General features: G+C 38.7%; 1 protein-coding gene and 1 non-coding gene across 2 annotated transcripts; both read left to right on the forward strand.

Moving 5' to 3' along the window:
- Positions 1–2,414: 2,414 nt before the first annotated feature.
- TRNAS-AGA lies at positions 2,415–2,496 on the forward strand. The gene has a single exon. It is a non-coding gene; the product is annotated as a tRNA-Ser (tRNA).
- Positions 2,497–2,962: 466 nt separating this feature from the next.
- Positions 2,963–22,625, forward strand: LOC111146474 (chromosome unknown C8orf37 homolog). Its single transcript, XM_022502028.1, has 6 exons — positions 2,963–3,124; positions 6,026–6,113; positions 9,330–9,394; positions 9,936–10,001; positions 18,859–18,954; positions 22,460–22,625. The coding sequence occupies exons 1-6, from the start codon at positions 2,970–2,972 to the stop codon at positions 22,611–22,613; spliced, it is 624 nt and encodes a 207-aa protein (XP_022357736.1). The 5' UTR covers positions 2,963–2,969; the 3' UTR covers positions 22,614–22,625.
- The last annotated feature ends 643 nt before the right edge of the window (positions 22,626–23,268 follow it).

The raw sequence follows: 23,268 nt of genomic DNA on the forward strand, positions 1-23,268 counted from the left end.
TGTATCACCACCCCTAACTCATTTAGAATGGTGCTAGTAAGAAGACAGGCTCGGAGCTCTCCGCAGTGACTTGGAAAAGCCGGCAGGGCTTTGTTTTCTTATTCTGGACACCTTTTTCCTAAAATACTTTCTTAGACTACTAAGCAACATAATAATACACAGCATGCTCCTTTCAGCATGTTTAATAATTGTCTCATCTGAAAACACTTGGCTATGCTCCTTTATGAAACATCTGACACTAGGCATGCTTTCCAAAACTGTGTAAGACTTACTTAAGCAGGACAAGGAATTTACTTCACTGTCTACACATATTAGAAACTATAGAGAAAATAAATAAGCTCCCTCACTTTGGAAAATAAAAAGAAAATACCAAAGGAATATATAATAGTATTTTTTTTATCTTCTAATGTGATTTGCAAGAATGCAGAATTTTCTAAAGCTATGGATACAGTCATCAAGTATATCCACCACCATTGTTTACAGTCCACTAAAGCACACCTGGCATCATTCCTGACATCTAGAGATTTTTAATACTCCACTATCTATCATTTTACAGCTTATCACATAGCCACACACCTATGTGATATGCGACACTTCTCCTTGTAGACACTGAACTTGTTTTCTCTCTCGAAGGCAAACCAGAAAGACAACACCACTCAAGAGGCCCAATGAAGAGTCAAATGAGCTGTAAGCAAAATTCTCAAAGCACCAACCTCTGGATGATCTATCTGTACATGGTATTTTACTAAAATGAAGATGATGGGAATGGAAGAAGGAAACAAGCTCCAATGTTTTCTTATATTCACACAAACAAAACACAACTACAAGCATTTCCACTTTTAGCTTTTCACAGTCCTTCATGCAAATCCTCTACATGCTAATAGATTTTCTGAACTACTAGCCATAACACCTCAGATTTCACCATTTCTAGAGAAAAATCAAATTAAGCCTGTTAAACTGGAAACTGGATGGTAACTATGCATTACACCCCCTGAAACCCATGTTGCAAGGGCAACGTCAGTATCAAATGGCTTAGTCCTGTCTTTCTGCTGGAGGCCAGTTCCAAGTACAATCACCCAGCAAGTCAACTTGGAGGGAAGAAAATAATAACTTTAAAAAGTTGAGTAGGAAATCAGATAGTATTCAAGATTCTTATGGATAAAACACAGCTGCAGGCTACAACACAGTAGCCCTACAAATAAGAGGAGTGTTGCCTTCCTGAGAATAGTCAAAGTTGGTCTGATAGTAACATTAGTAGTTGCTGGTAGATGACTGACAACCAGCTCATATGGAGAAAAAACCATGTTTTGTAGCATTTGCAATGTCCCTGATGTAAATACACCCAGTAAGGCTGATTTTAAACTATCCAAGTGACATCCTTGAATGGGAAGTTAAGGACAGATTCACAGTAACAACCCATTCTACAATATTTCAGACACAATAGATATAACCTCAACAGTATAAATTATAATAAAATGTGTGGAAATAACTAGACTACGGTGAATTTTGAGTATTACTTTTGTTTTTAATGTCATTAGTTTAATTGTAAGTTTATATAATTTACCTTTAATTAATGGTTGCATTTAACAACTGGCTTCCAAAATGCATAAAAATGTAAAGGTGGGCTCTAGTGAGCAAGTACCTTTGGCTCAGGCACAGTACTGCCTGCACTTTGCTCCTCAGGGGCATTAAAGACATTTTGAACACACATCAAACCAAATAAATGAAGCTACTAAATCACTTGTATCAGACTACTTTCAGGGTTTCTGCAAAAAGAGGTGCCCACCTCTTTGCTACCCCACTTTAAAAATACTCAAAGTTCAGGTTAGACTGTTTGTAGCACTTACAGGAATATTAAATAACAGCTTGCATTCGTAACACGCTTTACACTTTTCAAAGTAGAGCTTTAGAGCACGATGGGACAGTCTGATCCTGCGTAATGAATTAAAATTGGTGGATAATAATAGCATTTTAATGCCTTATCCAAGAAAAGAGAGTCCTGGGAGCTGTTGGTCCAAGAGGGAGGTGGAGGGATGGAATTGAGAGCCAAGCAAGGAAGCCCAGAGCTGTCCAGACGCCCTTAGGTTCCAGATTCCGTCTTGGAAATGGCTCCGTTGCTGAGAAAGCAAGTGGACGATAGTACCAGACTTTCCTCCCTCCCTCCTGAGTTTTCTGACTTTAACTAGAAAACTGACTAGAACTCAGTTCTTCCTGATAGAAAAGGGTTGGGTCGCACGGGATATGCTCCAAGAGTAACTCAAAAAGCTAAAATTATTAGAGCTGTAACATTCAAATATGATCTTATCTGACCAAACAGCTTTGTATTGTTTTTCTCCCCATCAAAACATACCTGTTACAGCGTAGACACTTGTGTGCAGTCTACATAGATCTTACTGCCAAAATTAACATCAGCAGTAGTCGTGGCCGAGTGGTTAAGGCGATGGACTAGAAATCCATTGGGGTCTCCCCGCGCAGGTTCGAATCCTGCCGACTACGGGAAAGTCAGCTTTTGCTGGTACTTGCTTTCGTTTTGGTGAGTTTTCCCCAGCTTTTTCCGCAGATTACTTAAAGGATTTATGAACGGTTGGAATAGAACGGGGACCCCAATTGGGCCGTAAAAGGAGCGCACGAGGGAGCTACGGTGTCGTGTGATTGTGGTTACAACCGGGGCCCAGGAGGGGGAGATGGGCCAAAACACGCCAATCTGGAACGGAAAGCAAACCGTCACGAGGTCATGCAGCAAGAGACAGCTCCGACCCCTGGCCACAGGGATAGCCCAGCACCACCAGAAGTCGCGGACCCACAGAGTCCTTTTGCTCGAGCGCGTTAGCCCCACAGCCTCGCGACGCCTGGGCCGCCTTGGGACGACAAGCGCATGCGCGGGCGCGGGCGCGTTCGGCGGGTCCCCGCGTTGCCCTGGAAACCACGCGGCGCTGCCGGCGGCACCGGGAAAGACGTAACGTTTCAAGATGGCGAAGGACCTGGACGAGCTCTTGGATGAAGTCGAGTCCAAATTTTGCAGACCAGACCCACCGAGACTGGGCATGGTCGAGCGGCCCAGAGGCTGCGGCGGTGGCATTCTCAGCAATGACCGGAACCGAGCCGAGGCGAAAGAGACTCTCAGGTTAACAGGCGGGAGGGGTGAGCTGTCCTATTAAAGCCTGCTCCACGCCCTGAAGCCGCCCTCTGTCCACGATCTGCAGCTGCCGTCCTTAGTCGGGCCCAAATCCTGAGCTCCCCACCCCAGCGCACACCTCAACTCCCTGTCCAGGAGGATTTGGGCATCTCTTACCAAGGCCCAGTTCGGCAACCCGGGCAAGCCCCAGGAGGCTAGCCCCGCCCGTGAGAGCCCTCACCCGGTGTCTTTCACCCAGACGGAGACCGTGGGGACCTAATGGAGGTGGGGAGAGAGAGGTGCAGCTTGGGGGCCCTCCCTTGAGCCCCGAGAGGGCCTCTCTGACCAGCTCTGACAGCCAGAACCGTTCTTATCCCCCACCCGCACCCCGCGCGCCCCGGGAGGTGTTCGTTCCCACAGAGAACCTCAGCCTTTCGCCTCTGACCCAATTTCCCAGGCAGTATAATCCTTGGGCGGGTTGTTGGAGAAAACGATTCCGTACAATTGTCATCATTAGCCGTTTGTTTGTTTTTTAACTCAGAGAATTGAATGAGATTACATTTATGATAAATGGTTTATTATTGTAAACACTGTATTAATCCAAACCACCTACCTTCTCCCCGTGGCCCCCAGGTGAGGTCCCAAGGAATCTCAGGCATCCAGATTGAAATTTGAGGAGATTTTTTTAAGTATTCTGGTTTTTGATCCAAAGAACTACCTTTCAAATTTGTTAATCTCTTTGATTCCGTATAATCATAAAATAATAGGACTTTCTTTTTCCTCTCATTTTTCTCCTCAATCCCAAAAGGTCAAAATTGTTTCATCAGAATGAATATTGTCCTTCCAAGTGATGACTTGTGAGCCTCTGCAGTAACTCTGTTGGACATGTTTGTGAAATTACACAAAGGCAGATTTGGAAGAGCCCAAGAAAGTCATTCTTGTCATTTTATGCCTGCCTCTGTGGTTTCGCTGGGTTTTGTTTGGTCTTGGTGTTCATGTGCATGATTTTCCAGAAGTATTTACCCAACAACATTGGTACCCAGTTTATCAGACTTAACCTCTAATGGCATTTGTTTATAAAAATTAACTTTTGGAATATAACGTATTGAGAAGATTCTAAAGTTCAGAAACAGGAGTTCCAAAAATTAGTTGAGTAGTGGGCAGCATTCTAAAAATCAACTAAAGAGCCAACTAAAATGACCACTTTGAAGGGGCTAGGGATTTCTTGACAATGATTATGCAAATATCACTCATTAATTTGTATGTTCTTGTCTTGCATGCTGGAGGTCCTTAGGTACTCATGCCCGGGACATCACTGTCCCTATCCCACATCAGTGTTACTTTGCAATTTCTTTTGTTCTTTTTATTCATTCATTGGGGGATGGAGAGAATTAATCAAAGAGCCGTCCAGAGCCTGTTCATGTTAGAACTAGTGTGCAGAGGGCTAGAATGTCTTGGAGCAGGCTGCTCAAAATGGAAAGAGTTGAAAAGGTGGATCCTTTTCAAGAACAGGTCCTTTTATGCCTCTCTCCGTAGCCTGTTATTGCACTACTGAAATCCATCCATAATGTTTATAGCATCCCACCTCACCTTACTACCTCAGATTTTTCAATAATACATTTATAAAAGCTGTAGCAAACCAGTACTGTTGTTATTCATGTGTTAAAACTTTTCATTTGGTAATGTAGCTGTAAAGGTAAATTATGCAAAAAAAAAAAAAAAAAAAAAAAAAAAAAAAAAAAAAACAGCAGAAAGGGCCCTAAACCTAATACCCAAATACAATCCCTACCTGGTATATAATGTCAAATATAAAAAATTTTATCATGAGCCAAAATTGATATTTAAAAATTAAGAACCAATTTATATTATGAATTTATTAACAGGAGACTATCTGCCAATTGTATAGTGATGCAACTGTTATCTCTTTCCCTAATAAGAATTAAAATACTGAAGTTGTCTATTAAAATGATAGGTCTGCAAGTAATAAAATAAATGACCATGCAACATCTGGATGCCAGAAACAACTGCTAATGTAAGAGATCAAAACATATACAAGTTGCTAAAATGTTCAAAATAATAAAGAGAAGTACTTAATTAGTTTAAAAAAAACTGCTGTGAGTTGAACTTCAATAATAGGACTAAAGTGGTTCAGAATGATACAGATGGGAATATTTACAAATAATATCATAACCTCCTAGATAATAGTTACAATAATAGCCAACATTTATTGAGTCCTTTCTATATGCTAAGTGCTTTGTATGTGTTATTTCATTTACTCTCCCCAACCCTCTTACGCAAATAATATTATCCCCCTTTCACTGACCAAACTAAGACTTAGTAAAAGAGTTAACTTGCCCAAGGTCATATTTCCAAGTCTACCAGGATATTGTAGACCTAGATTTAAGCTTCTATATAGAGAGTAGTTGAGATACTCTGTCAAGGGAATATTGTTCGGGTTTTTTTTTTTTTATTGATCATTTGATTATATAATCTTCAATTCAGTTCCTGTAGTAAAAAGATAGTTATTTGACTTATAGTGGAACCCTTAGGTAAAAAATTAGAAATACTCATTAAAATTATCTTTGTTTATAATTCTCAGGTTCTACTTGTAATTGTACATACTTTGTGTTCTTTAAATAAGTCCGTAATTTAGAAAAGTGCATGCCTAGCTTTCTCTTGAATATAACCTATAGCTTTAAATGATTCAAGTGTGAAATAGTAATGTACATATGTGAATTTTTACCTGATAAACTACATCTTTGTCTCAACATCCTCAACTATGTCCATAGAGGAAAAAAATTAATTAACGTCACATTTGTCCTCTTATCAACTCTAATAATAGACTATTTAAGCAAAATTCTCCTGATATTGACTTTATCTGTACTTAAGCTTCAGCTATTTTGTTTTCAGATCAGCAGAAACATTTGAGAAAGAAGATGATCTTGACAGTCTTATTAATGAAATATTTGAAGAACCCAACTTTGACAAAAAACCCTTTGTAAGTTAAGTATTATAAATGTGCAGTAATTCTTTCATTATTTCAAAACATGTTTAGAAGAGTCTGAAAATGTATAGAATGCACAAGTATCTAGTTCTTTGAATTCTGAAAAATACAACTGTTTTAAGGGAATTATTCCACTTAGAGTTGTAGAAGAAATAAAATATTAGAAACTCTCATGTGTTTGCTGTTCATTTCTCAGCGAGAATGAAAAATTAGAAAAGCTGTTAGAGCAGAAGTCAGCTCACAGATGAAATAGGTTACTTTATTTGCGTATTTAAAGAACACTTTTCTTAGAGACCAAAAATAGCTTTTATTATAGGAATGTGCTCAGATGCAGTGCTGATGCTGTTATCCCACGAATCAATGAGTAAATTCTTGGTATTTTAATGTTTAAATGCTTTTGTATTTATCAACTTTATAAAAAGCTCATAAAACAGTGTAACAGCCAGCTCTGTAGTTACCACCCACAGTGAACATATCAATGTTTTGTCATACTTGCGTCTCTGGATTTTTCTTTTAAAGAAATTAAAATTATAGGGATGCCTGGGTGGCTCAGTGGGTTAAGCCGCTGCCTTCGGCTCAGGTCATGATCTCAGGGTCCTGGGATCGAGTCCCGCATCGGGCTCTCTGCTCAGCAGGAAGCCTGCTTCCTCCTCTCTCTCTCTCTCTGCCTGCCTCTCCGTCTACTTGTGATCTCTCTCTGTCAAATAAATAAATAAAATCTTTAAAAAAAAAAAAAAAAAAAGAAATTAAAATTATAGTTTAAGAACTCCCCAGCTCCTACTCTACTGCCTTCCTTCCCAGAGGTAACCTGTCTTTTCCATCCATACTTTTATATTTTAATTATACTTGTATAATCATAAACCATTTTAACTGATGTATAGTAGTCCATTATGTAATTCTGCCACAGTTTATCCACTTCCCTGGTAATAGACATTTGGAGTGCACCCAGTTGTGGCTTTTTTTTTCTTTTTCTTTCTTTTTTTTTTTTTTTTTTTTTTTTTGACAGACAGCGAGAGAGGAAACACAAGCACAAGCAGGGGGAGTAGGAGAGGGAGAAGCAGGCCTCCCTCCAAGCAGGGCTCCAAGCAGGGAGCCTGATGCCAGGCTCGATCCCAGGACCCCGGGATCATGACCTGAGCTGAAGGCAAACACTTAAGGACTGAGCCTCCCCAGTACCCCCCAGTTGTTGCTTTTAAAAACAGTGTTTCATGGGATATTTTCACGTGTCTTCTTTTACCTACATACAGGAGTTTCTCTAGAATGTGCAAACCTAGAGGAGGAATTGCTTGGTCATTAGGTGTACTTATCTTCAACTTTTCTACCCATTGCCCAAGTGTTTTCCAGAGTGACTGTCATTTCTGTTCTTCTCATCAGCAGTAGATGAAAATGTGTATACTTTAATTTTTATCAGTGTGGTGGATATAAAATATATTTGTGAGATTTAAGAGAGACCAAATGGAAGTCTCAATTACAGAGACCACAAAGAACAAAAATCTAAGAATAAATATAATACCAAAGAGGGTTTTTTTCAAAGGGGGAAGATTAAAGCCAGATAGACTGAAAATCACTAGGCAGTGGTGGTGGTGGTAAGGATATGGATATGAGCCACTTTTATTTTTGTCAGCCAGACTAAAAATCAAATGACTGATAGAGAGCTTATGATCTTTACTTCTCTAAATTTAACATTTTCAGTTCATAAGCAGATGGTAGATTAATAAGCTGATGGTCTAGTTGATTAACTTATCAACATAATAACAATGGTGTTAAATACTCTGCAAACAACAATGCATCATAAATGCCAAATAGCAACGCTAGTTTAATTAATAGTGGAGAAGATAACATGATCTTGTTATTCATGGATCATCTGAACAATTCGTTATTAAGTATTATAGGTTGTGTATCTATATGTGAGGCACTGTCTCTTTACTTCAAGACATTTCAGAAGGAACGGGGATATTTTTCTACTTTGGCTTTAAGATACACTACTTTGAAATAAGAGTAACTCCTACAATCATGAAGAGGTGTGCTTCAGTATGCTCCCTTTTTTTAGTTACCATATCCAGTTCTCCAGACTGCAAGGGAAAAAACAACCTAAATAAACCCCTGGAGGAGAGCAGATCTGTGTCAAACATGGATTCGGTGAGGAAAAGAGGTGTCTGTGAAGAGGGGTGCACGCCCACCTTTTCCAGACCAGACTATGTTCCTGAGAGTACTGCTTCCTCCCCAACCACTCACCCATTCTGTTCGGTTTCTGAACTGCTCTCAGGCCCACGCAGGAAAGCCCAAGAATGACAACAAATGCCACAGTGTGCTAACTTCAAGCCATAAGTGGATGGTACACGAAACATTTTTCTCCAAAAAAAAAAAAGACACGTACATTATTATTTTTCCAGACATGCAACAGAAATTCTTCCACTTCTGTTTAACATCAAATAAGAAAGTTCAGGGAAATTGTAAAGTGAAATATTTTTGCCTCCATTAAATTTCCTCACCTACAAAGTAAAATGAAGGCATGTCTCTGAGTAGTTTAAATTGCCTTTTCTCCAACTTCCTTTCCTTGGCGGTGGTCCTAGTATGTGGTTGGTTGATGCTGCTTGGTACCATATACCAGTTAACACTTAATAAATGCTTACTAATGATGATCATGTTATGTAACCATATGGGAACTACTGTATGGTTGTGACTATGTAGTTCTACAATTTCCTTGCATGTCTATTGGTTGATACTGTTTCGTTTGATCAAAATTAATATTCCTAAAGTTACCCAGGAGTTTGGCTAGTTTTATTTTTAGTTCAGGTGTGTAAGTACCATTCACAGCCTTTAAAAATGAGTCTGAGGTTTTTTCCTCCTCAATTGAATTTTTCCAGGATGAAGTTTTAAATAGCAGATCCTTCATATTAAATCACTGAATGTGCTATTAACTGAAGAGTTATAAAGTGACTCTAAATCTTAGCATGCTAATAATGGCAGTATATCAATTTCCTAGACTAAAAATTAGCTGAGTAATTTACAAATTCCTCGGGGAGGTCTACTTCCCTTTTGCCTTTAAAAGGTTTTGATCGTTGTTTTTATTTCAGAAACTTTAAAATGATACAAAATTTTTATTTAAGTCATTTAAAAAATATTGTTATAAAATAAAAAGTATTAGTTTTTATGCTAGAATTCTCTAAATTACCCTTGGCCTTTTATTGTTTTTGTTTTTTTAAACAGAAATTAAAATCTAAATCTTCAGGTAACACATCTGTCAGAGCTTCCATTCAAGGCCTTGGTAAAAGGTAAGTTGAGATGGCTTTAGTGAATTACACACACTAGTGAGCAAACACTATGAGCAAAGTCTAGTATATTTTGTTACCATTTAAACAACAGTGACATTGAACAACAAAGCACTGGTTGGCTTTCAGGAGAAAGACCAATAGCAATATCTTCAGTGTTCTCATGGTCTGTGACCTCTTGGTGTAAAAGAACTTGAATGGAAGATTATTGCCATTGTAAATAATTTTCTGCCACATGAAAAAAAAATGTGAGCAGTTTCTCAGAATTAATGTTCTGTTACATTCTTCGATGTTTACTTTGTCACTTATATTATTTGGCAAACACATTTTTCTGTGACTCATTTTAACTCCTTGAGTGTTCCTGAATATACGGGTTATATCCAATAATGCAGTTATCCTGGAATAAATGCCTCTTCTTTGAAATAATTGGCCTTCTCAGGAAAATCTACAATTTGATTACAAGAATATAGAGTCAATGAGACCAAATTAACTTCTCATATTTTTTTGTTGTAATTTTTTTCTTCCATCTATCAAACACGTCTAGTTGCAGCCCAGTGTACCTTGGTGGAACCGCTGCTCCGTGTGGAATTGGAACAAATACTTCACAGAGGTAGGATGTCAGATAGATTTTCTTGGGGCGCCTGGGTGGCTCAATCAGTTCAGGGTCCAACTTGATTTTCGGCTCAGGTCATGATCTTGGGGTTGTGAGGTCCGAGCCTCATGTCGGGCTCCTCTCTCAGCAGGGAGTCCGCTTGGGAGTCTCTCTCTCTCTTCCCTCTCTGCCCCTACCCTTGCTTGTGTGTCTGCATGTACACACACTCTCTCTCAAATAAATCTTTTTTAAAAAGAAGGGAAATAGATTATCTTTCTTATTAGGTTTTTTGCAGTTGATACCCTGTTGTTAAGATGTAGTTCTTGGCATCCGTCTCTGTCAAAATCAGAGGTGTATTTTATTAGCCAGTCTGAGAACACTGTACTGAAATGTTTGTTATTCTGGGCAATAGCTTTTAAAAGCTGTGATATTGGGTATGCGTTGTTCTTTGTGTTGATGCCCATTTCTTTTTTTTTTTTTTAAAGATTTTATTTATTTATTTGACAGACAGATCACAAGCAGGCAGAGAGAGAGAGAGGAGGAAGCAGGCTCCCTGTGGAGCAGAGAGCCCGATGCGAGGCTTGATCCCAGGATCCTGGGATCATGACCTGAGCCAAAGGCAGAGGCTTTAACCCACTGAGCCACCCAGGCACCCCTGATGCCTATTTCTAAGCCCCACTTGAAGTGCTTGGGTCACTCCAGTGCTAGCCTGCTTTCCACAGGATGCCAAGAGAGTGAGCTTCTGCCTTGCCATGTTTGCCTTCTGGTCAGCAGAAGCCAGTGGGTGAGACTGGTGAAGCAATGTGGCCATGCAGCCACATGATGTGTTACCCACCATCTTGACCAAACACACAGCATGAGAAGGCTAGGTTTTCGGTACCAAAGAGCTCTCAAACATAGTCGCTTGGTTTTACACATTTAAAATGCAGAAATCCTCCATTCTTTGTCTCTTCCCCATCCCTTACACCCACTATATACTCACTACCTTTCAGGGAAGTCTCGTGGTCAGGATACCACCTACCCCATACTGCTAGCATATTCCATTATCATCGTCATTATGTGGAGAAACAAATTGGTTTTAAGCATATCTTTCTGTTGTCCTGATACTGTTGATTCTATTTTTGCAGAGGCCTATTTGCCCAGATTATTATCTTTTGTCTAGTTATTCCTAAAACACTTCTTTTACTTTCTGTTAATTTTTTAAGGAAGAGAAGAATGAGATACATGAATGCATGTTGACCATGTTTTAGGAGGAATAACAGTTATATTGAATAATAGAAGTGGGATCTAAAAAGACATTGTTGGAGGATTGTAGTGGTGCTGGCCTAGACCCTAGGAAGCCTAGAAAGAAAGGCTATGGGACCAAAGGAAAGTTGAGGAGTCTGGGGAAGCCGGTATCGCAAACATCAAGGCTAACACAAGCCCCCTGGGGTGCTGACTGCTGTAAGGGCTGTAAATAACAATTAATAGCAGTTAAATCATTGTGTGTTGAGGGCTCTCTATACAAAGGATTAGAGACACAAGCTAGCCCTTCCAGAAGAATATAGTCGGGTTGCTGTCAATCCTGACTTACCTGTGTAGAGTCACTGCGACCTGTCTCTGAGTTTCCAGACCACACCCCCTCCAATCGCAGGCTCTTTCCAGTCACCTAAGAACTGCACCAGATTCCCTGTTACCTTCCACTCCCTTCTCTTGCTTCACCCACATACAGCAGGAAGGATAATACCCCTAATACTCTTCTGAGCACATCTCCCCTGTTCAGAGGGAAGATGAGAGTTGCCATTTGTCCCACATTAACTCTAAGGTTACTTGCTTTACCAAATTGTGTTCTTTCTCTTCTTGGTCCCTTCACGTCCAGTGAGAGCCCAAGTCAGATAGTCCACTTCCACTAAAACATTTGTTACCCTCTACTTTCCACTACATCTTTCTGCTTCTGAATATTTTTGCATTTATTCCCTGTCTGGAACGACCCTCCTTTCTAATGTGTGTTCTCACTATCTTATCTGCTTATTTTCAAATTTACTTTGTCATTCTGTTTGAGATTCTTTTTTCTTTTTATAATATTCATTGAATGCCTGGCTTGTCCTAGGCCCTGAGCTAAACACTAGATACCAAAAATAAATAAATAAATAAACAATCAATCACCAATCAATTAAAAAAAAGAAAAGAAAGAAAGAAACCCTCTCCAGGAAAGGAACTGGTAAGAAGCAAATGATAGTACTTAAAGCAGAAAGAGAAAGAGTTCTGATGGCAGAATGCCTGAGTTCAGATCTCACTGTGCCACTTATGAGATGTGAAGCCTTGAGAGGAGGGATGTATCTTCTAAAACTGGTTTCTTCACCCGTTAAAAACTGAACACACTCCACGGAGATCCTGTGAGGATTAGATGGAATCCTATGTTATAGTCTGCCTGTGGTGCGAAAGACGCCGAAGATAGTTTAAGTAATAGTTTACAGTCATTCGTGTGTCTTTTTCATCTGTTAGTGCTGCCTTCTCATTGTGTTCTAGTTCTGTGCCAGGAATCCTATATTCTTCCGCTATGTTCCCATTTTATCTCAGGAAATATGTATCAGTGTTTACCTACACGGGTCTTCTAATTTTTAAAATGGTCCTAGGTCGCCTGGGTGGCTCAGTCAGTTAAGCGTCCAACTCTTGATTTCTGCTCAGGTCATGATGTCAGGGTCGTGAGATTGAGCCCTGCACTGGGCTCCATGCTGGGCAAGGAGCCTGCTTAAGATCTCTCCCTTTCACACTCTCTGTCTCTCAAAAAATTAAGAATAGTAAATAAAAATGGTCTCTAAGATGATCCATTCTGGTTTACTTTCAAAGAGTAAATATTTCATGAAGATTTTCTTTTATATAGTATTTTTTACAGGTACATTGATTGATTTGGTTCTAGCACAGAAGAGTCTTGCTCCAGGTGGAATTTAACTAGACAAAGAATGGCCTGTTTTATAGCTTGAGGATCCAGTCACACAATATTGATCCATGAGCATGATAATATTCGTCAAACTCCTTTCCTACTTTCTGCACAGCTACAAGAAGAAAAAACACATACTGTTTGCATATATGTGCACAGGTAAATGTGTACATTCACAGTCTTGTCTTGCTCACTATTACAAAGATACCCTTATGGACAAACCTCTTCATAAAACAGATCTGCACCCACAGAAAGATAAGCCTATACTTGTTCAATGTGCACCTAAAACATTTTATATGTGAAGTACTTTATCCTCTCCAGAGCACTTTTTTAATATATGCTTATTGGTTCAGCTCCACAGGGAAAAAAGCAAGATGCAAATAAAGCAAGACTTTTTAACCCCATTTTATAAATGAGGAAATTGAGACACTGGTGTTAAATTCATTGAACACATACTAATGAACCACCTGCTTGCTAGCTCCTACATAATACATAATGTGAAGGGAAAGTGCAGGGTACGATAAGCTTAGATAATCAGCACACCAACTAATATGAAGGGTTAGAGAATGTTTTCCCAAGCAAATAACATTTAATCAGACTACAGTATGAGAAATGAGTTGACAAAGAGAGGAGAGACCATTAGAGCCAGAGGGCACAGAGTGTTAGATGATCCCTGAGCTGGAGTAGCTGTGAGTGGGGGAAAGAATCGCTCTTGATCGGGCTGGAGAGGTAGTCAAGGGACATTTGGTTTGGGGTCCTGAAGTCCTCTGGCAGATTTTAGGAAAAGTGTGTTATATGCAGTGGAAGGCTTTAGTTGTTTTGGGGGATTTTTTGGTTTTTATTTTTGGCAGATGGGGTGACAATCGTATTTGTGTTTCTAAAGAAAGTCATTTCGGCTGCTGAATGGAAAATGGTTTGGAAGTTGAAGGGGCAAGACAAGAGAAGACAGGGAGAACAGTCAGCAGGTAGTAGTTGCAGTGGTCCAGGAAAGAGGCGGGGATGGTAGCTGTGACCTGAGTAGTGAAAGTAGCTGGAGGGAAAAGGTGTCATATTTGTGCCATTTAGAATCTAGAATTGACAGAACTTGGTGTTTAAATGGCTATGGGAAGTAAAAGAATGTTCTCAAGGATGACTTCCAAGTAATGTGTCTTGCCAAGATCAGAAAAGTTATTACAAACCAAGGACTCAAATATGTAACTTGTTCCTGTCCATTATCCTTTCTAGTATACCAATTTACGGAGACCATGTAATGTGTGCAAGAGGGAAGAAACTTAGCTGTTTTTGCTATTGAGGCTACTGTTATTTTCCCACTGTCCAAACAAAAGGCTTCCTAGACTGCTGTGTAGATCTGGCAGGGTTTAACTGAGAACCAGAGTCTGGGCAGAAGACTATATTGGGCTGTATTTTGGACATTCCCATCATGAACACCTTAAAAATAGTAAAAATTGTATGTATTAGCTGGACAGAAGGACAAAGCTGTTGGTGACACCTTTATATTTATATTCCCTCCACATTTTCTTTTTTTTCTTTTTTTTTTAAGATTATATTTATTTATTTGACTGTATTTTAAGATTGTATTTATTTATTTGACAAGTAGGCGGGGTTGGGGGGGGCAGGCTCCCTGCTGAGCAGAGAGCCCAATGCGGGCTCAATCCCAGGACTCTGGGATCATGACCTGAGCCGAAGGCAGAGGCTTTAACCCACTGAGCCACTCAGGCGCCCCTATTTCCCTCCACATTTTAGAAGAAGAATCCTGACAATTTATCTTTCACTAGAATCATGCCTTTTTTTAAAGATATCGTCTTACATGCATATAGTTATGGAAGAGAAATATATTTAAGCCCTGAAAATAAGCACTGATTTACACGCCCAGGGCATAAAGGAAATTGAGTCTATTCTGCCTACTTTCTATGTGTTTTATTTGTTTGATTTCCAGATAAAGCTCTGGTTTGGGAGTACCACTGAATGATTTTAGAGTATAAAGATGTGAGTCTTTTACTCACTTGGTGGAAAGGAGAAAGAGTGGTAGCAGGAAGCATGGTGGCATTAATAAGGTATAGATAAAATCAAGGCATTATTTTCAAGCCAAATCGAATTTTACATTCTTATTTTTTAAACCACTTGTAAAGCTGTATTATTCCATAGACGCCTACTAATTATGATCTAATAGAGTGAATCGTAGCAGCAGAATGATTTCTTAGCTGCAAGTTAGTTTTATTTTTCTCACAGGGCAGTGTTTGTAGGAAAATGTAGTGTGAATAGATTTGAATAAACTACTAAATTTTAAATTAAATTAAAAAGCTGTATTTAACATTATGGTTGAGATTTTACACATACAAAACGTCAGGAAATTCTAAATTATCGTTCCCAAAACAGCAATAATTTAGCCAAATTGCACATATGTATTAAAGCATTAAAGTTAACACTCTGTGCAATCATGTAATAAACTACATATGCATAAGAAAGCAAGTTATGGCAGCTTTGGGAACCATCATTTTGCATTTCCTTACTTGTACATTAAAAATCCAAGTTCAGATGTGTACAAATTTAATTGTGTTGAATTTCCGTATGTACAAATACAACTCAGTTTAAAAGAAAATATGGAATTGTTTATGAAACTTCTATAGATTTCGAGTAGTTATTTTTATGATTAATAATAATTTTTAAAATAAACATTTATTTTCAAAGAAATTTTCAGGCCAAAAATATTTGCAATTTTGAAGTTACCATATCTGAATTTTAGAGAGAAATAAGTGAAAAAAAAGCTAATGATGGGATTTTTTAATTATTTTTTTATTGCAGAAGTATTGATTGCTTATTTAAAAAATAAAGCAGTTTAAAAATATGTAAAGAAAAAGCTAATAATCTTCTCTCTCCTCCATTCCCACTACCCCTGAGGCAGCCAGTATTAGCTGTACAGTATATAACCTTCCACATTTTTCTCCATGTTCTTACAAACTTACAAATACCTATACAGGAAATTTTTTTGGTTGTTTTTATAAAAATAGGCTCATGCTATGTATGTTAATGGTGTACCTTGCTTTGGACATCCCTCTAGGTCAATAGATAAATCTAATTCTCTTTATTGGCTACCTGACAGTCTATATATATTGCATATTATTCAGCCTTTTCCCTTTTTCATAGGTATCCAAGTGGTATCCTGTTTTTTGCCACTTCAGCAATTCAGCAGTGCAGTAAAAATTCTTGAGCTAAATGGCTTATAGACTGATGTTTTTATTTATATGTAATTTTTGGTTCCCAAAAATGCGGTTGCTAGAGCAACAGCTAGGCATAATTTTAATTTTAAAATAGTGCTAAGGTTTTTCCCAGAAGATTACAGAAATTCACATACCCACCAGGAATGTCTGGGAGTCCTAATTTTTGGTAACTTAATTGGCTAAAACATTTATTTCTTGGTTGCTTTATAATTTAATTACATGATATTTTAACTAACAAACCCTGTGCTGGGCACTGTTATAAGCACTTTACCGATGTTAAACGATTGGGTCTGTTAACAGTTCTGTAAGGTATGTAAGTATTATTATTACCCGCATTTTACAGATGGGGAAACTGAGTCACAGAGAAGTTATTTGACTATAGTTACACAGCTGGTAAATAATGGAATACATTCGAACCTAGGCAGTCTGTCTTCACAGTCTGTGCTCTTAACTGCTATTCTGTGATACCCATATGAGAGAGATTGAATATATTTTCAAGTTTTAAGTTTTGTTGTCATTTGTAAGCACTCTTTGTATAGTGTAAGTATTTGACTGTGTTGAAAACATTTACTTCCACTCTGTCACTGATTGGTATTTTCACTTTGTTTTTGGTATCTTAAAATCTTTTATTGGGGTGCCTGGGTGGCTCAGTCAGTTAAGCATCTGACTCTGCCTTTCAGCTCAGGTCATGATTTCATGGGTCATGAAATTGAGGCCCACATCGGGCTCTGCGCTCAGTGGGGAGTCTGCTTGAAGGTTTTCTGCCCCTACCCCTACATGTGCACATATGCAGGCACACACTCTCTCTAAAATAAATAAATCTTTAAAAAAAAAAAAGAAAAACCTCTTCTTCCTTTTAATTTTTAGATAATCCAATATATATCTATATTGATTTTAGTTCTTAAATACTTCAAATAATGGAAAAGTTTTATTCTTTTTAAAGTAAATCACAGTTATTACATAAATCAAATTGTTAACATCAGCAGTTCATAAGTATTTCCATATATTGTTATTTTACTCCTAAACTTACTATGTAGCTTATGCATTTTGAGAATTGTGTGGCATTTCATTTTGTCACATTTTCAGTAAGGACCTGTTACATGCTAAGTGTCATTCCAGCACTTCCTCCCCTTTCTCCTATATCATCAGTGTTTTGCTTTTCACTGCAGCTCTGCCATCAACATAAAAATAATCTTCTTTTCCCCTCCCTTCTTATATAACCTTCTCTTAACCCCTGTTCTTTTTTTTTTTTTTTAAGATTTTATTTATTTATTTGACAGAGAGAGATCACAAGTAGACGGAGAGTCAGGCAGAGAGAGAGAGAGAGAGAGAGAGAGAAGCAGGCTCCCTGCTGAGCAGAGAGCCCGATGGCGGGACTCGATCCTAGGACCCTGAGATCATGACCTGAGCCGAAGGCAGCGGCTTAACCCACTGAGCCACCCAGGCACCCCTCTTAACCCCTGTTCTTAACCACCTTCTCACTCCATTTAAAGAACCTGCTCAGATGTACGTACCTTCTCAGTGAGGCCTGTGCAGACTACTTAAAATTGCAAGCCACTCCTTCTTGATACTCCCAATTTTATTTACTCTACTTATCATTTCAAAAATTGGAAGCACTTTTCCTTTTTTTTTTTTTTTTAAGATTTTATATATTTGAGAGAGAGAGAGCAAGCACAAGCAGAGGGAGTGGCAGGCAGAGGGACAGGGAAGCAAACCCCCTTCTGAGCAAGGAGCCTGATGTGGGACTTGATCCCAGGATCCTGGGATAATGACCTGAGCCACAGGCAGCTGCTTAACCGACTGAGTCACCCAGGCGCCCCACTTTTCACCTTCAAACAAACTATGTAATTTAGTTATTATGAGTATCATTTCTTCTCTCATTAGAATATAAGCTCCATGAGGACAGAAACTCACTAGCATACGTAATAGGCTTTCAGGAAGTATCTTCTAAGTGAGTGAATGAATATATTAATGCCAAGTACTAGGGAAGCAGAAGCAAATAAGATACTGTCCCAGTATTAAGTAACTTATGGGGGGGGACAGATTCATTTCCTATAATGTGGCAAATTCTGTGATAAGAGGCACCCCTGAAATTTTCAGTAGGAAGGGAAGCAGCTTAAAGAAGTTTATCTTAAGTGAAGATCTCCCTCAGATCCAATTTGAAAACTATTGCACTAAAAGATCTGCACATCCCTTTTGTTTTATATCTATACAGTATGCATATGTGTGTATGCATATATATATGTATATATGTCAGTGTGTAAGAGCTTAGAAAAATAAGTAGCTTTATACAGAAATTTAACATGTAAGTTTGTGCAGAAACTTAACCTGAGAAGTTTTACCTAAAGATATGTATGTAATCCGGGCGCCTGGGTGGCTCAGTTGGTTAAGCGACTGCCTTCAGCTCAGGTCATGATCCTGGAGTCCCGGGATCGAGTCCCGCATCAGGCTCCCAGCTCCACGGGGAGTCTGCTTCTCCCTCTGACCTTCTCCTCGCTCATGCTCTCTCTCACTGTCTCTCTCTTCTCTCAAATAAATAAATAAGATGTTTAAAAAAAAAAAAGATATGTATGTAACCCATCCTTTCATACAAAAATGTTTAGTCACATTAATCTTTACTTTTCTGTTGTCTACTCAGTAATCTGTAGTATGTAGTGTATCCTATGAATAAATCACCAGATTTCCATATGTAAACGTACCAGTAATCTTTAATGTACTGTTGTTTTTCTCTGAACAGAGCATGTGATCATCTGCGTTGTATAGCGTGTGATTTCTGGGTAGTAAGCTACGATGACTACATGTGGGACAAATCATGTGATTATCTGTTTTTCAGGTATGTTTCCAAAGAACTTCACTCCGTGAAAAACGTACCAAGCAATAACTTTATATTTCTTATTTGCTCTAATGTCTCTTGGTGGACTTGGCAAGATCATGTGGCCTCCACCTCTTGCATATTTTTGTCATCTCCTCCTCTCCATCTGTCTGCAGTCAGCCTATGTGAGGATATGTTACTTCCGGACAGGAGTATAGTAAAAGCCTTCTCGCTGATTTCTCCGCCTACAGTCACTTCTTTCAGGCCACCCTTCCCCTTCTGAGAATTAATGCATAACTCTGAGTGTGCCTTGTACGTGCCCAAAACTCTTCTGCTTGTGGAATCATGTCCAAGTTCCTTAGTACAGCATTCAAGAGCCCATCTGTCTGTCACCTGGCGTGTCCTTCCACAGTTAGCTTTTCACCTTCACAAGGTTATAGCTGCATCAGAGTACTCAGTACTGCTGTTCCCTGTGACAGTGCAAGCTCTTCCCTTCCACCACCCCAGCATTTATTTACCTAAACCTGACCTGTCCCTCAGGGTACAATTCATTGCACATCCTTCATGATTCCCTTACCTGTCAACTTGGAAGTAAGTTCATCCTTTCCTTTGTGTCCACAGCGCTGTGTACCTAGTCTAGCACTCACTGGAGAAGAAGATTGAAAATTTTAGGTTGGTATAGGTCTGCCTCCCTCCTTGGGGTCAGGATAGTGTCTTTCTCATGTTTTTGCAGTTTATGCGTTCTTATACACTTACTCCATACCTAATGTTTTTAAGATTTGCAAGTCATAAAAATGTATCTGAATTATACATCACATGGGACACACCTGGGTGGCTCAGTTGGCTAAGCATCTGACCCTTGATTTCAGCGCAGGTCTTGATCTCAGGGTCATGAGTTCAAGCCCCATATTGGGCTCTGCTGGACATGGACCCTGCTTAAATAAATAAATAAATAAATAAATAAATAAATAAATAAATAAATAAATAAAATTAGGCTGTGAATTATATATCACTTTTTCAAATAAAGATTAAGACCTAAAAATTAATTAAGCGCAGACACCATGCATTTTTATCCCCCACCCCAAACCTGAGCCTAAACAAGAATTGTATTTTCTGATGCAAGTAATCAAAATATATTGCATCTCTCTCTAATAGATAAAAAGGTGAGAGTGTTTCTTCCACACCACTTCTGGCAGCCATTCTCCTATAAATCCTTGGGAGTCTCTTCCACTTTAATTGTTTATTTAAACTCTTTCACATCAAAATTTCACACATTTTGGGGCGCCTGGGTGGCTCAGTGCGTTAAAGCCTCTGCCTTTGGCTCAGGTCATGATCTCAGGGTCCTGGGATCAAGTCCCGCATTGGGCTCTCTGTTCGGCAGGGAGCCTGCTTCCTCCTCTCTCTTTCTGCCTGCCTCTCTGCCTACTTGTGATCTATGTCTGTCAAATAAATAAATAAAATCTTTTAAAAAAAATTTTTTTCACGCATTTTGAAATTCAGTCTTATGAAAACTTTGAGTCCTCTCTAAGCATACACAAAAATTCAACTATACAAATTCATGGAAAAATTACAGTTTGAGAGGTTTCATATTTCCCAACCCAAATGAAGCCTAGTACAGTCCCCAAATCCCAGATCAGGTTAGCCCACTTTTAATCCCAGAGTTGGAAAAGTTAACTTTTAATTCAGGTCTGTTTTACCATTTCTGACTTTTCTCGGTCCTCTGCTCTGGTTAATGTAATGAGTTGGTCAGTAATCCCCCTACGTCACCACTGTGAACCACCAATCTTGAGAAAACTAGTATAGAATGACAGAATGCATGTAATGTCAGTGCTGTGGTGAGCTCTCTGTACCTGGGTAGAAGGAGGTAAACTAGTGATATATTCAGAGGAAAGCTAGGGAATGGAAGATTTTCACATCGGATGGCAGGGCTGTGTGAATGAGGATGTGAGCTGCTGAAAGTAAAGGAACAGGGAGAAGATGAAACACTCGAGGAGGTGGGGAGTAAGCCAAAGGAAAGCACAGGTAGGTGGTCACCAAAGAAGGCAAGTTAAAAGGCTTGCAGGGTGCCATTGACTTTGGTGCCTGACAGCGCCTGGGGAGCCATTTCTTTTTAGTGGCATCGGTCTGCACATCGGCTTACTTTATTGTCCTTATCTTATAAATGAGGGAAATGTGTATCTTAGCTCTGACAAGTTCTAGAGTTTTCCAAAAGAGGTATAAGCTATACTTGACCATCCTGGCTTAGTAGCTACATAAGATGCTTTTATTTTCCTACTAAATCATTTTCTTTATGGGAAATTATTTTTCTAAACTTTTAAGATATGGGCATCCTAAAAACAACTCGAAATGTATTAATTAGTGTCCTGGCTATTCATGAATCCTACTCATAAAATCTCTAATTAAGGATTCAGTCAAGTATTAAACGTTAAATTTGTCACGATATATTGCAGATTAAATAAAGAACATTTAGTTTTCCATTTTGTGGAGGTTTTTTCTTTCTGATAAAACTTAGATGATCCATCTCTTCCCGTAGTTTATTGAAAGCAAACAGTTGGCCTGGAAAATCTAGGTTTTGTTAGGTTCAACCTGAATTATGCCTGTATTTTGTACAATACAGTACTGTGTGGTGCCCACTGGCCACCAGAGGGCACTTTGTAGCCTTCCTTCTGTTGCAGTGACAGCATTTTGTCTCTTTTCTTAATATTTACTGTATTTCATCATTTTACTTTGTATTTTTTCATCATTTCATTTTTGAATTTTTTCCTTGTTTTCCTGTTACAGAGTAGTTATGTAAATTCAGTACATGGATTGTCATTAAAATCATAATTGATTTTCAGTTCATTAAATTTAAATTAACTTCTCTAATCTTTCTATAGTAGCATCAAGTCAGATAGTTATTTTTTATGATGGTCCTGCCCATTGATTTAATTATGTTAACATTATTGACATTTAATGCAGGATAGACATTTGTTCTGTAGCTAATAGTTTATCTTGCTGATCAGTATATCATTGAAACAATTGAAAGATACAATATTAGTTCAACAAATAGAAATAACAGGTACTTTATGTCTATTTAATGAAAAACGCTATAGTTAACCCATCAGAACCCTATTTATGCCTCTTATATGCCCTCCATTGGCCATATTATGGGCTTTTAGAGTATGGTATAAGTGAGTATCTGAGTAGGAGATGTACCACCATCCCTCCCACTCTCTTCTCATATCATGACATCTCTGATAGGACAAATCAATAATTCTTCATTCAGCCTTTTAGTTCTCATGTTCTATTACGACAGCTTTAATAAACAGACCTACAGGGCTGCCATTCAAAAGCACTGGATACCAAGGAAATACCATCAGAAAGAACACAGAAGCCTATCTTCTGTTGTTTAGGTGAGAGGGCCAAGGTTGTTTAGTGTTCAGATGTGGTAAAAATAGGAAAATAAAGCAATGACAACTTTTTTTTTTTTAAGTCATCCAGCTCGAGCAAAGCCACTGTGCTAAAATCTTCATTTTTTTATTAATAGAAACAACATGCCAGAATTCCACAAATTAAGAACAAAGTTGGTAAAGAAGAAAGGAACACGAGCATATGCCTGCCAGTGTAGCTGGAGAAGTATTGAAGATCTGACTGACCTTCAGACCGATCAACAGCTTCGCTGGGTTTGTGGTAAACATTAAGAACGCAGACTTTTCATATTCAGACTAATGCCTACTATGAAAGCAGTCTCCAGTAATCATCAACATTTTTAGCGAAGGTACAAAGCAGTATCATGCCCTTTGGAAAAAGACAGGAAATTTCATTCAATGACTATATAGTATAGATTTTCAAAGACCTAATGGACTTGAGAAGATAATGTGCTTTAACATTTTGGAACTATTTCTTTTTGCTGTATGGGCATTTCACTTAGTAAGGTAGCAAGTTATCCAAATTCTTTGCTAGCCACTCTCCTGTTAAATGGAAGTTTAATTATGGAGTTTCATACAAATATGTAGGCATTCATTAGCAACTGCAAAATTAGTCACTGCTAATACACGTAGCTAAATATTCCTCATTTACAGCATTTAAAGAGGATAAAGCCAGCCAGTACAGAGAGGTCCCTGAGGGTGGCGGGGAGGAGGTGTAGGCATCATCTCCTCTGGTCAGATCTGTTGTTGCCAAAGATCAGAATTTAGATGTGGCAAAAACCATGTGATCAGTGGCTAACTGAGGGATTTGGGGGAGCACAGGTTCATTGTAAATGAAAAGACTGCCTATATTGACCTTACCTCAGTAACTCCAAATGATATTACACACAGTAATGATAAGTATATATTCTTATTTTAGCTTATTTCT

This window comes from Enhydra lutris, unplaced genomic scaffold, assembly GCF_002288905.1.
Source record: "Enhydra lutris kenyoni isolate GAN:26980312 unplaced genomic scaffold, ASM228890v2 scaffoldscaffold14, whole genome shotgun sequence".
NCBI classification, from domain to species: Eukaryota; Metazoa; Chordata; class Mammalia; order Carnivora; family Mustelidae; genus Enhydra; species Enhydra lutris.